The sequence below is a fragment of the Elephas maximus genome, chromosome 17 (assembly GCF_024166365.1).
Source record: "Elephas maximus indicus isolate mEleMax1 chromosome 17, mEleMax1 primary haplotype, whole genome shotgun sequence".
Lineage (NCBI taxonomy): Eukaryota > Metazoa > Chordata > Mammalia > Proboscidea > Elephantidae > Elephas > Elephas maximus.
In genome coordinates this window covers 86,326,793-86,341,283 of record NC_064835.1, presented here as the reverse complement: position 1 = coordinate 86,341,283, position 14,491 = coordinate 86,326,793, and the positions used below count along the sequence as shown (strand labels likewise).

General features: G+C 40.1%; 1 protein-coding gene across 7 annotated transcripts in view; it reads right to left on the bottom strand.

Moving 5' to 3' along the window:
• The window catches only part of REV1 (REV1 DNA directed polymerase), a 108,610-nt gene that overhangs the window by 49,472 nt on the left and 44,647 nt on the right, over positions 1-14,491 (bottom strand). For all 7 annotated transcript variants that reach the window (XR_007513582.1, XM_049856542.1, XM_049856541.1 and 4 more), the window contains exons 5-8: positions 9,788-9,940; positions 6,464-7,170; positions 3,657-3,764; positions 1,758-1,874 (exon numbers count right to left, since the gene is read on the bottom strand). Coding sequence is in view for 6 of the 7 variants with exons in the window: in XM_049856542.1 (XP_049712499.1) it covers positions 1,758-1,874; positions 3,657-3,764; positions 6,464-7,170; positions 9,788-9,940 (1,085 nt within the window). In the remaining variant the exon portion in view is untranslated. The remainder of the gene's footprint in view (positions 1-1,757; positions 1,875-3,656; positions 3,765-6,463; positions 7,171-9,787; positions 9,941-14,491) is intronic.

The window sequence follows — 14,491 nt, the reverse complement described above, 5'->3', positions numbered from 1 at the left end:
TCACTTCTTCTAGTGAGAGAAAATCTGATTTTTGACAGTTTTCAATGGCAAATGAAATTTAAATATTTCTCCTAATAATTTACCTTCTGGTTTACCACCCACATTCAGGGGTGGAATGATGTGAAAAGGTCATTAAAATTATGAAAATTCAGTGGCTAAACTGACGAAAACAATTACATAACAATGACAGTGGTCTGCCAATGAGCTATTTATGGTCAGACTGATTATGACGGAGGGAAGGATAAAAGAGAACCAGCTCTGCTATTCCTAGGGATCCTGTGTTTGTTGGCACCAGAATTCCAGATTGGGACTGCTGAAGGGACACGTATGGTAAACCAAGACTCTACTCACAACGGAGCCCTGAGCACGGAGTAACTGAACAGCTACTACCCAACGGCATTCAGATGGTATACGATTTTCTTCTGTCAACGTTCATTCAGTATTTACTGAGTGCCTGCTATGTGACAAGTATTGTGCATTTCCTTAAACTACTCATTTCTTGTTTTCTAAAGCTTAAGATTTTACCTTTTAATAGTACCACACAGAAAATACAAAAAGAAAAAGCAACCTACTGCAAAACCATACTACCAATACTTCAGAAAACACCCACCTTGCCAAATACCACAATACAATTAAATCTCAGCAGAACAATCCTACATAAAGAACTGCTGCTCCAAGATCTAACGACACACAAAATTCTAGCTATCAAAAATCTCGTAAAAGGCTTTAAAGACCAAAACAAAAAAAGCTTTATTAGAACACCTGGAAACTGAATGTATACATGATGCATAAATACACATCTGCATTTCTTTTCTATTAGTTACACCATGTAAACAGATGATTACCACGAACAAAAGGACTGTAATCTCAAAAAAAAAAAAAAAGAGATGCTCAGAGATGCGTGTTGGCTTTTTTTTTTTTTTTTTCTTAATGTCATTGGGATCATTTCTAAAATAAGCCCAAGTTTTTTTAATGGAACTGAAAAAACTGGGGGAAAACCAAACTTCATGCCTTCTATTACACTGTACGTCTAATTTCTGATTAATATTTTTCTGAGAGGCTAACTAAAAAAGAACTCCTTTGGCATTGCAGAAATTCACGAAGAAACTCTCATCAAGGTCAAAGAATTTAATTTCTAAGCAATTATTTCTCAGGGAAATAAAGAAAACACATATATGAATATCTTAAAATATTATTGTGATTAGTATAATTCATTATTTTTATTAATACCTAAAACATAAAGGCCAGAGAAAAAAGAACTGTATCTTATATGAAACAGATTCAAAAAAAGGGAATCAGTAATGATTCTTATTCCGATAAATTAATAAAGTTCTACGTTTCCTATCCCACTACCTCACACAAATCTTTTGGCAACATGAACTTGACTGTCCCTACTGTGATACACTGACCAAACAACTAGTAGTTGTTAACTCTTGAGTTCTCAGGCTTCCACAATCTAAAGCCTAAATGTATAACCAAAGCAAACTAATCACATCCTTTAAAACATTCTTCACTCTCTGTCCTTGGAAAATATTACCATCTAATTCGACAAAGCATCAATTTTGAGAAAATAACTCTAACAGTCGTTTGTACTACATTCAGGTTTCGCTTTAAGATGTCCGTGACATCTTTAAAACCCTCGAATGAAAAAAAGCTAATTATTTCAACTCCGCTTTCATTTCCCTAACATTAACTCCACAGCAGAACCCAGACGTCCTCACCAGCAGCACTGTGACTTCAGAGAGAGCTCATTGTACCTGCTTTGCCTTTCAGGATTTTGTTCTGGTAATAACGCCACTCCAGCTGGGGGTTCGCGCCAGGGCGTAAAGGTGCCCTTCCTGTGCCTCTGTTGCTTGTAACAGCCACTGGTTTTCCTGCGAGGAGAAGAATAAAATTACTTCTAAATCTAAGCACAGGAACCTTGACAATATTCACAACACGGAAAGGGAAAGCTTTCAAAGGATTTTTCAAATATGACATTTTTTCTCTAGCTTTATTTAGGCTCTGATCCTTAAAGAGGGTAATACCTTTAAATATTATCAATCACTATTTCAAAAATCATCTAAGTTTCTCAGCACCAACCAAAAGAGCGAACTAATGTGTAACAATTTGTGACAAGTGGTTTTTGTTTCATTTCTCACAGGAGAAAACAGGTAACTCGGATCCTAGATTCAGACTAGAGGGATGGGGAGAAGAAAAAAAAATAACTAGATACAGATTTTTTTATATTTCTAGTCCCGGTATGGAGAAAGTAGAATAATATCTATATTAATTTTTCAATTTTATAGCAAGGGAAACAAATATTATAGAGACAGGCATCACGACCTGACTCACCATATAATCAAACATGATTATATAGTTCTTCAGATAAAGTTTTTGCTTTAGTTATAAAATTACTTTCATGTAGCACTTCCGTTTGTGTGCTAAGTTATAAAATAACTGTAACATTGTGAAGCAATAGCATGGATGACTGAACTATATTTTACAGAATGCTTTTGTTGTGAGGACAAGAACAAAAATCAAGGATGCATCAAAAAGTCCTTCATAGTTGTTACTCAGTCCTAAGGAGGAATGAAATTCTGACACATGCTTCTACATGGATGAACCTTGAAAACATCAGCCCGAGTGAGAGACGTCAGCACAGATACCGTGTGATCCCACTTATATGAAATATCTAGAAGGGACAAAGGCACAGCGACAAAAGTTTACACCTGGTTACTAGGGGCTGAGGGGTGGAGGTAGGAAATGGGGTTATTGCTTAAGGGGGGCTGAGTTTTTGCTAAGGGTGATGAAAAACTTTTGGAAATAGATAGATGGTTGTACAACATGGTGAATGGAATTAATGTCACTGAACTGTACACTTAAAAATTATTACGATGGCACATTTTTGTTATATTTTACCATAATAAAATTATTACCAAAGGTACTCATGGGCTAAAATTAATTCTTTAACATTCTAAAAATTCCTCTCAGAACTACCCATGATGACAAAAATCAAACGCTGGTATTAATCCAGCAGCTTCCGTGTCATAATCAGTAGCTGTCTCTTTAAGGAAAGAAATGACTCTAAGAAGAAAATGCTAATAGTTATTCCTTTCAGACACAGAGATAATCACTGAAAAAATCTGAAATATTTTTTAAAAGCATTGACTAGTTCATAAATACCTGACACTTCATTAAGATGACTGCACAAATGACTTAACATGTTCTAGAAACAGTCAACAATACAAGATTATTCTACAAGCAAAAAGGTGGCACGTTTACCAGCATCGGAATGGTTCATCAAGTTATTTATTTAAGATAGCAGCCTAAGTCCTGTTTGTCATTACACAGGCCACTATAAAATTTCCATCAGCTAACAAAGCAAATACAGATAAAAATATCAGAAAAATGCTCAATTCAGGGCCCAGCCTACATTATCAGTCAGGTGATAGAGCCTTTAGCTGAAGATACTCATTCTTCCCTTAAGACTTGACCAACACAAATCTTCTCATTTCTCTATATCTTTCTTGATAATGGAGTCCAGAAGATTGGGAAGCAGGAAATGATTTTGCCAAGAAACGCAAAAAGAAATTATTTTTTAAAGATTTTTGTGGTCCCTTAGCGTATTTATAACAATACATCAATTTCCTGAAAACATAAACAAGAATACAGACCTTTGAGATCAGGCCTATTCCGTATACCCACTGATACAAAGAAGCAATCCATATCAACATGCATGATACAGTTCTGATGTCTCGGTGAGCTCGATACCGACGTATTGCCTAGAAGGAAAGAGAATATTCAAACCCCAAACTAACTTCTAATATTCAAAACCCTAGGTCTAGTTAATTCTAAAAATTGTATTTAAAAGACGTTTAAAAGCGGAATGGAGTCTTAAAAAAAATTTGTCACAGATTGTTTCTACCACCTCATAAATAAAATGCGTCTTTAGCTGCTAAAAGTAGTCCAGAGAAAATCAATTTAATTTAGTTTCAAAACATAATTTCAAATCAACTGTAAAGAATGCCATGTTTTTCCCTTCTGTATTCTAATAATTCTCTAGTCAAAAAGGCCTAAAAATAATTTATGCATGCTGATTATTTTACAAACGTTTATAATTTACTCATTTAGTTACATGGAGCTAAGTAATTTTTGGTGATCACTATTCCATGTAACTCTACAAACATTCCTTGTTCAAATAACAAAAGTTACTACTGTTACTGAATGTTCGGCAGACCCATCGCAGATCAGGTCCGGTACTGTAAGAGCTTTCGTTGTGTGCTGCTGAGTCAGTCTTGGACTCAGGGTGACCCCATGTGACAGAGCTGAACTTCTCCAGAGTTTCCTAGACTGTAACCTTTAGAGGGCAGATCGCCAGCTCTTCTCACCCTCGGAGCTGTGGGCAGGTTCCGTTAGCAGGACAGTGCTTAACAACTGTACCACGAGGGCTTTACAGGCATGAACTTAAACTCTCACATCAACACGACCAGTAAGTACCCTATTATCCTGTCGTACAAATTAATAACTACTCGAGTCATGGAGCCAGTAAGTGGCTGCACCGCATCAGGTAGTCTGCTTTCAAATGGCCCTAAGGTCACCATGCTGCTGTTCTAAATAGATATACTTCAAAAAGAGTACGTAAAACAAAAAATTTGTGTATAAATGGAATTCTTCTCTTTATGCCACTAAATACTCTAAAAAATTAGCTCTGAAGCAAACACACCACATGTAAGGAGATGAAGGCAACTGTCCTAAGGACCGTGGCTCCTCATCACTGAGCTCCATGGAGATTCTTTATTCTAACCCTAATTCTAACCCTAGCCAAGCCACAATTGGAGCTCTCCTTTCTATGGGCCTCACCTCTCCCTTCTTCCCCTGGTCCTCCAAAACACACAAACCCTGGAAATAAGAACCCCGAGCTTGTAAAATGCTCTGATTTCACAGAGGCATTTTCTCTGATGGGCTTAAGAATACCAATTCGAGGGGTTATTCCTCCCAATAGGTTTCTAAAAACTTAGATCCCACCTCCCACAAAAAGTTTTACTAAATCCTTTACCGAAAGTATTACTGTGACAGCGTTTACCTCGTTCTCACTACGAGCAAGGCACCCAGCCTCTGTTCGTGCTACCTTTCTTAAACTCGGCGACTCTGTGAGGTTAGCATTACAGGTGATCGCTCCCTACAGGGAGAGGGGAAGCTGTGACTCAGAGAGGAGAACTAATTTGCCCATGGTCCTGTGGCCTAAGAGTCGCCAAGCCATCAATGAGATGGACCAATAACCATGAGGATGACACAGAATGGGACAACGTTTCGTTCTGCTGCACACAGGTCACCACAAGTCACAGCTGACTTGATGGCACCTAACATCTAACTCCAAAGGTAAGCACTTTCCTGCTACTCTCTGTATTACCTTGGGAAATGGCTTATACAAAGAACTTTAAAAATCACAAAAATTATGTAAACATAACAAACAATCCAAAATAATGACTTTTAAAAACTTTCATAGTAGTACAGAATGTGTAAACCAAGTATCTGCTGAACGTTTTCATACGATATGAAAATTTCTCATTTTATTCCCATTCACGCAAATAGTTCATGATAGTTCTCTGAAGCTTCCAAAATTAAATGACCTTCAGGTTTACAAGGCCAAGGCATAACCCCATGACAATCTAAAACCTATACGCATTGCTCTGACATACTTCACTGAAGTACCAAGCAGCTCTTTTTTACTAAAAGCAGGTAATATACCAAGTGTAGCAAAACACAGCAGAAAAAAACCCACATGGAGAGGGTCTATCACTTTCTAGGACATAACCATGAGCTTCTCTGTACCTGAGTTTCCACAGCTATAAATTAAAGGGTAATAGTAGTGATCTGAGATCCCGCCTCTCACCCAAAACCCTCACATACCTTATAATGTGCAAAAAGCAACTAAAACCTCAAACCAGGTATTAACTTATAATGACTGGCACAGAAATACAGATTGCTGTTGTTGGCTTTGTTTTGTTTGTTTTTGATGACAAGGAAAATATAAAAAAAAAAAAACAAAATACAATTAACCAATCTCCTTGTATGTGAAAACACGCTTACTAAAAATTTACTCCTCTAATTACAACAGTTGTCATGCTAAAGTTATTTAATTATTTAAAAGTCATTGCCAGCAAACTTCTCGAAATTAAGTTACTCTACCAAACCAACTTCATTCTCCCAAGAGTTTAAGCACTAAATATATTTTACGCAGTTCAAAACTTCAGCCTCTGGTGATGTCTACATAAGGTGTGAGTGCTTAGAACCCCAACCGTGTTACTTTTTAAATTACCTGGAAATTTTCAGCTAGCCACGAATAACCCTATTTCTTAAAATATCTTGGCAAGAAAGCTTTCTATCATCACAGCTATACGTGCTCCTAGAGGCTCTTAGCCGTGAACGAAATGATGCAGCAGGGCTGTTTCTTAAGAAAGCAATTTTAATAAGTATCTACCTGGGTCAGTTACATTAAGTGCGGACCTGCCTGTTTTCATTTTTTTTAACTTTTCCCTTCCTGGAAACACACCACTACTTTGTCTTTGCAGGGTATTGACAAATTCCGTCAGTTCACACTTCCACATTGATATGTGGTGCAGTCTTGAACGGGAGTAGAAGTCTGAAATGAAGCTGCAGTCCGCAGGTCTGGGGGGCGCTGAAGGTGCTGCCTCGCTAGGAGTCGGTGCCAGAGAAGTGCTTTTTGTGCCTGAAGGCCCCTGAACGGTGGACTGGTGAGCACCGTCGATTTTAGCAGTGCTGTGCGACGGTGAGAAGGGGAACGAGTTAGTTCTGTGTGGACTCCGCACAGCCTCTGTGTTTCTGTTGCTCTGCTGTAACTGCTGCGCAGGGCAGTCTCTGAAGTCAGTGCTGCCCTTCTCGGCCTTCCCCTCCTGGGCAGGGTTTGGAGAAAGCCTGCTGGCAACACTGTTGCCCACGGGCACCAAGCAGTCCTGTGTCTTTAAGGCACCGTTAGAGCTCTGAGTGTGACCGTTACAAACGGCCACGCTGTCTCTGTGATGCGGAAGTCCGTGTCGTTTCCGTCCCAGGGGGATCTGCTCCAGCTCCTCACAACTGAAATCAGTACTGGCATCTTCTTCACCCCAGCTGTTTATTCCGTTGACTTTGATCTCATTTTCTGTCTCAATCTTCTTAATTATGTGATTTCTAAAGCAGAAAAAAATTTTATTTAAATTAATAATTTCTGACTTCCAAGCTACAATTTTCTCATTTCAACATTTTCTCAGTGATAAAAACCAAACCAAACCCACTGCCACTGAGTCAGTTCCAACAGTTCAGTATTTCCCCCTCAAAAAACTAGAAAATTAAACCATAAACTATATTCTTTCTGTTCCACCAAAAGGTAACTTTTTGCTAAACAAAAGCAGCAAGGTAGCTAGGAAAATTCTACATCACTAACAGCCTCTGAGAGTTTTTTTTTTCTTTTCCATTTTTGACGGTTTCAAATAATTCAAAATGCTCTTTTCAGTTACCTTTCCTGCCAAAGATTGGAATCTGTAAGCTCCAAACACCCAGTTCACAGCACAGTGTCTTGCATTTGACAGATGGTCAATAAATACTTGCTGAACTAATACAGTATAAATAACGCCCATAAAAACGGTTAAGAAACTTTATTTCAATTCTCATGCTTAGTTTTATGAAAGGCACAGTTCAACTTATTAAATCAAATACTGCTACAACGTGATTAAAGTTCTCTGAGGCTACCTAGTTTCGCCCAAGAAAAACTGCTGACTCACGGGCGATATTCATTAACTGTATGGGACTCACTGATGCACAAGTCGATGAAAAAGAACCTGGTCAATGTGTGCAGTAAAGCTGATACCTAGGAAAATGAGGACGCACGCCCTAGTGACAAGAGAAACAGCTTCTCATTTCTAAGAAAAACATATTTAGAAGTCACGGTGGCCCAAGGAAACCTGGACCAAGTTTCCTGATGACAGGTCTATAAGCGTAAGCCCTGTGACAAACGTTATGCTGAATTCACATCCTGGCTCCTCTGGACAGTGCTTGGTTCTGCTCTGCAATAAAGACAAAATCCACCTGCATTCACAAGCGTCATCTAAGCAAAAAAAACAAAAAGCTGAATCACAGAGTAGTCATTCTTTCTACTTAGACATCTCCACAGCACTAACTCAACAGCAGTTCAGGCTCCAAGAGAGGGGTGCCACGCATTAGTGCCAGGGTGCAGGCGAGACCACCAGAGTTATCACTGAGTCCCGTCTGAAAGTGCCTCACCTAATGCCAGTGCAGCCCGTCAGCAACGACAGTCCTACCACAAATAAAAGTCACGCACGTGAGTCGGAAGCAGAGCATTACCGCCCAAATCTGGGCTGGCTCTGGTTCTGGCTGACCGTACCATGCAGTATGACGGCCAACTCTGAGTACATCCAACCCTCATGGATGACCATACCAGGGAAAGGGAAAAAGAAGAAAAACTGGAAACAACTAAAAAAGGAAAAGAAGAAAACCTAATCTGTTATGTCAAAGAAAGTCTGGTCTTTGAGATAAGGGGAAATCGGGGGGAGAAAATTTTCAAAGAAATTTACAGAATATATTAAGCATACCAAAAAACATCACACAAAGGAACAAAAGAGAAGCAAGTCAAGAAAGCCTTACATCTAGTTTTCTGTGTCAACACACGAGGACTCTGTACACGCAGAGTAGCAACACACGCAACAGGAATACATATATTGGCAAGAAAATACATCGGTAATATAGTCTTTCTGAACTATAGTTTCTCAGCCTGGACAAAAGGGTATTTGCAAATTAGCTGTACTAGAAATATCATTGTAAGATAAATATTTACTAGACAATAGCAAAAATGCGTGAAGAAATAACAGCTAATTGGTAAAATCTTAAAATCGTCAAAGACAAATTTCAAAACACATGTTTTCTATTTTTATTAACATGGGTTAAGAGAAAAACAGGAAGCTGCATATTCTATGGAAGATGTTTTCTGATATTTATTGTTGCTTAACAGTATTAAAAAACAAGTTTTAGGTAAATGTGAAAAATGTAAATATGCTTATAATACAAGTTAAAAAACAAATGATAACAACAAAAACTACGGAAGGGAGTGATATTGGATCCTCCTAGGTTAATTAGACTCCTGGTCTTTTGGAAAAAATATATCCAACTCCCAAGGCAAGCAATTTAATAAATAAGGTGTAGGCTAGTGATAATGAACCACCTGATACACGAGTTAAGGCAACACACCAATTAATTGTGAAAGCCATTTACCCAGGATTATTACAATTAAACCAATATATTTCTCAAAATCCGCCACAGTGGAAAAAGTCTAGACTCACCCCCAAATTGAAGGTCACCAACTAAACTTCCACTGATATATTTACATATTTAGAACTGTTATCAATTTGGAATTTTGCATAAATAACCTAGAAATGTTAACATTTTCTGTAACACAAAACGAGTTAACTCCGTTTTTGAGAAAGAAACATTCTATAGCAAATTACTTCTGCGGAAGCAACTGCTTTTAGGAAAACACATGAAAGAATGTACTACTAATAATCTAAGATCCATTGGTTTAACATGGGAATGGACTATGAGTGTAAAAGCTCATTTTATTTATGAAATTTTCATCATAGAAATAATTTTTAGGTAAGACCCTCCACATACACATTTCAACATGTTTAACACAGCATGAATGGCCAGACTTTATATTTGTTTCTATCTTCAGCAGAGTGCGGGCTACACTCACTGCTGAAAACCAGCCTTGGGGTATTCCCGACCTAGACAAACTTACACCCTGTTGTTGAACTGTTTGGCTATATTGCTTGGACCCGGCATAGGATCTTCAGGTTTGCATACGGGATTAAAGTTGAGACCTTTCTGCACAGCGGACTGCTTGGTGTACAGCTGATACGGAATGTAGGACAGGAGTCGACCAGCTTTAATGCTGAAACGGAAAAGCAATGCCAGTTTAGAGCTCAATACTTGAAACGAGCTTCATGAACTCAATGTTCTTAATGACAAGTATCTCACCAACATTAAACTCTTTGTTTTCCTACCTTATTCCTTCTTCCCGTTTTAGCGGTTCCAATACAATTTTGTTTAAACACTTAAGAATAAGACACTCCATCCATGAAAAGACATATAGTACATCCGAAATTTTTAACAATGAGTGGCTGACAATTTTATGTAAGAGGAGGAAAAAAACAAACCACACACGGCAACTCCATGCCACGCGTGTCAAAGCAGAACTGTGCCCTACAGGGTTTTCAACGGCTAATTTTTCGGAAGTAGACAATCAGGTCTTTCTTCAGAGGCGCCTCTGGGTGGGCTGGCACCTCCACCCTTTCAACTAGCAGCCAAGTGAACCACCTGCACCACCCAGGGAGCCTAGAGTTGGACTAGTCAGTAGTTTAACCAGCATGGTTTTAATACCCATTGCCTTTGAGTAAGATTAACTATTTGATTAATTATTCTTATGTTTTCTTAAATAAAAATAAAAACTAAGAAGCTTCACACGAGTAAAGGCTATTAAGCCCTACACTAAAACCAAATCTATTGCCGCGAGTCATTCCGACCCAGAGCGACCCTACAGGACAGAGCAGAACTGGCCCACAGGGTATCCCAGGCTGCAGTCTTTACAGAAGTAGAATGCCACATCTTCTTCCTGTGGAGGGGCCGGGGGGTGTGAAACCACTGACTTTTCAGTTAGCAGCTGAGCTCTTAACCATTTGCACCCTATGCTCCGTACGGCTTTACTGGCCATAACTGAACTCCAAAACACCCATCTTCTTTTCTTCCAAACCAAAACTCATTCGATTAAATGGTCTTAAGCTGTTTTCTGCTTTCTAGTAAACTGGGTTATATATGGTTGTATCCTTAAAAAAATCATTTGCACTTCAAATTCAAAATAGTCAATCAATGTATTTATGCTAACATCCAAATTTTAAAACATCCTTAAAATCAGGGAAAATTTCAGTCATTCATTAATTATTCAGGGAAAGAAAATAACAGAATAAAATTACTTTTGTCTTATAAATTGAAAGGTTTTAACATTTTTATTATTTCAAATAGCACTACAAAAACCCTTTCGAAAACAGCAATCATGTCATAAATGACTGAACTGGCTTACTGAAAACCACATAAGAATGCCGAGTCAGTAATAGTGAATATAGGAAAACATGATGACACACCCTAAAAACAGAACTGTGCAACGGTAAAGACTATGTCCTTATGTAATTATAACCCCATCGCCATCCAGTTGATTCCAACTCACAGGTATTTAGTAATTCCACTTAAAGTAGCCTTACACTATATCCAACGGCCAAAACTACTCAATCCTGGTGGTAAAGAACAAAATAGTGTTCATTTACCGAAGCAGATATATTATCAGGCTAGAAGTTTTATCAAGATTACATTTAAACATGAGAATTAAAATCCTAAAATTAGGCCATTTATTAACTTATTTTATATCAAACCAACTTTTATTCCTTTAACAGTTGATTTCAACTGCCCGTCTACAGGTCTCTGTGCTCTTAAGAGTATTATTTAGATCAGCTCGCCTGCTTTTCCGCTTCTGAGCAGTTCTTCACACCTGAAGCAGAGTCCGAACTCCAGCCTTCTACTCTTTCCATTACATGTAGCTGTGACAAGGAGATACGCAGAGTGAAACTACACCCAACGTGCCGGTAACACAGGAGCTAAAGCCAAAGCGCGACGAGCGGAAGAAATGCCCTGTATCGTGCTTGCCTCTTGCACCCACAAACAGCATATTGAGGTCAGGCAGGCTCCAAAGGTGCTCTCCTACGGTCCACAGGAGTCACAAACGTGTGGATCTTGCCCAACTCCTAACAAGCGCCACGCCACCCAGCGTAATTTTTTCACTTTAAATCCACAGAGACTGTTATAAGAGAAGAGAGCCAATTTAAACACTGCTGGTCTCAAATCAGATATCCTCAGAGACACCCGGTAAAAAGAATTAAAGCACTGCAGCAACGTTGGACAGGAAATCCTTTTACTGTGAAGCGCAAACCTACGCATCTGTCGTACACTCCTAACTATGCTGGCTCATCGATTTATCTGTCTATAGACATACGGGCAGTAACATCATCTGCATGCATGTTCTATAGATATAGGGGCAGTAACGTCATCTGAATGCGTGTTCTACAGATATACAGGCAGTAACATCATCTGAATGCGTGTTCTATAGATATAGGGGCAGTAACATCATCTGAGTGCATGTTCTATAGATATGGGGCAGTAACATCATCTGAATGCGTGTTCTATAGATACAGGGGCAGTAACATCATCTGAGTGCATGTTCTATAGATACAGGGGCAGTAACATCATCTGAGTGCGTGTTCTATAGATATAGGGGCAGTAACATCATCTGAGTGCATGTTCTATAGATATACGGGCAGTAACATCATCTGAGTGCATGTTCTATAGATATAGGGGCAGTAACATCATCTGAGTGCATGTTCTATAGATACAGGGTCAGTAACATCATCTGAATGCGTGTTCTATTTTTTTTTAACATCATCTGAGTGCATGTTCTATAGATACAGGGGCAGTAACATCATCTGAATGCGTGTTCTATAGATATAGGGGCAGTAACATCATCTGAGTGCATGTTCTATAGATATGGGGCAGTAACATCATCTGAACGCGTGTTCTATAGATATAGGGGCAGTAACATCATCTGAATGCATGTTTAAAAGGATTTTCTTTTTAAAAATCTCTCAGGAATTAATTTCCAACATTATTCAGTTTCCAGTGCTCATCCTAAGCACAAAAGAAGTTGATCTACATTCTCTACTATTCTGCTTATAAAAGATTAAAAAAAAAAAAAAAGACCTAATATTAAAACCCAAATGGAGGAGCTAACAGACATAAACGCTTCATTTTACCAAAATAAATGAGAGCATTTGTTCCCATGCTGAGTTCTCCACACAGACCGGAACCACGTTCGGGCGTATCTGACAGCTTCTATTTCATAAAGGGGACGAGACGCAGTGCAGCTGAAACACCCACCCACCTCAGGACTCTGAATTCTCGCTTTGTCCTACCATCCCAACGCAGTGCACTGCAGCTGAAACACCCACCCACCTCAGGACTCTGAATTCTCGCTTTGTCCTACCATCCCAACGCAGTGCACTGCAGCTGAAACACCCACCCACCTTCAGGACTCTGAATTCTCGCTTTGTCCTACAACCCCAACGCAGTGCACTGCAGCTGAAACACCCACCCACCTCAGGACTCTGAATTCTCGCTTTGTCCTACCATCCCAACGCAGTGCACTGCAGCTGAAACACCCACCCACCTTCAGGACTCTGAATTCTCGCTTTGTCCTACAATCCCAACGCAGTGCACTGCAGCTGAAACACCCACCCACCTCAGGACTCTGAATTCTCGCTTTGTCCTACAACCCCAACGCAGTGCACTGCAGCTGAAACACCCACCCACCTCAGGACTCTGAATTCTCGCTTTGTCCTACAACCCCAACGCAGTGCACTGCAGCTGAAACACCCACCCACCTCAGGACTCTGAATTCTCGCTTTGTCCTACCATCCCAACGCAGTGCACTGCAGCTGAAACACCCACCCACCTTCAGGACTCTGAATTCTCGCTTTGTCCTACAACCCCAACGCAGTGCACTGCAGCTGAAACACCCACCCACCTCAGGACTCTGAATTCTCGCTTTGTCCTACCATCCCAACGCAGTGCACTGCAGCTGAAACACCCACCCACCTTCAGGACTCTGAATTCTCGCTTTGTCCTACAATCCCAACGCAGTGCACTGCAGCTGAAACACCCACCCACCTCAGGACTCTGAATTCTCGCTTTGTCCTACAATCCCAACGCAGTGCACTGCAGCTGAAACACCCACCCACCTCAGGACTCTGAATTCTCGCTTTGTCCTACAACCCCAACGCAGTGCACTGCAGCTGAAACACCCACCCACCTCAGGACTCTGAATTCTCGCTTTGTCCTACCATCCCAACGCAGTGCACTGCAGCTGAAACACCCACCCACCTTCAGGACTCTGAATTCTCGCTTTGTCCTACAATCCCAACGCAGTGCACTGCAGCTGAAACACCCACCCACCTCAGGACTCTGAATTCTCGCTTTGTCCTACAATCCCAACGCAGTGCACTGCAGCTGAAACACCCACCCACCTCAGGACTCTGAATTCTCGCTTTGTCCTACAATCCCAACGCAGTGCACTGCAGCTGAAACACCCACCCACCTCAGGACTCTGAATTCTCGCTTTGTCCTACAATCCCAACGCAGTGCACTGCAGCTGAAACACCCACCCACCTCAGGACTCTGAATTCTCGCTTTGTCCTACAATCCCACCGCCACCTCTGAAGCAAATCTGGTATCTAACCATCCCCTGAATCACTTTGTATTTCTATCAATGGCCAATGACTTCATACTGGCCGTTTTTACCAGATACAATCACTAGATTGAGTTCTATTCCAAACTCATGACAGTT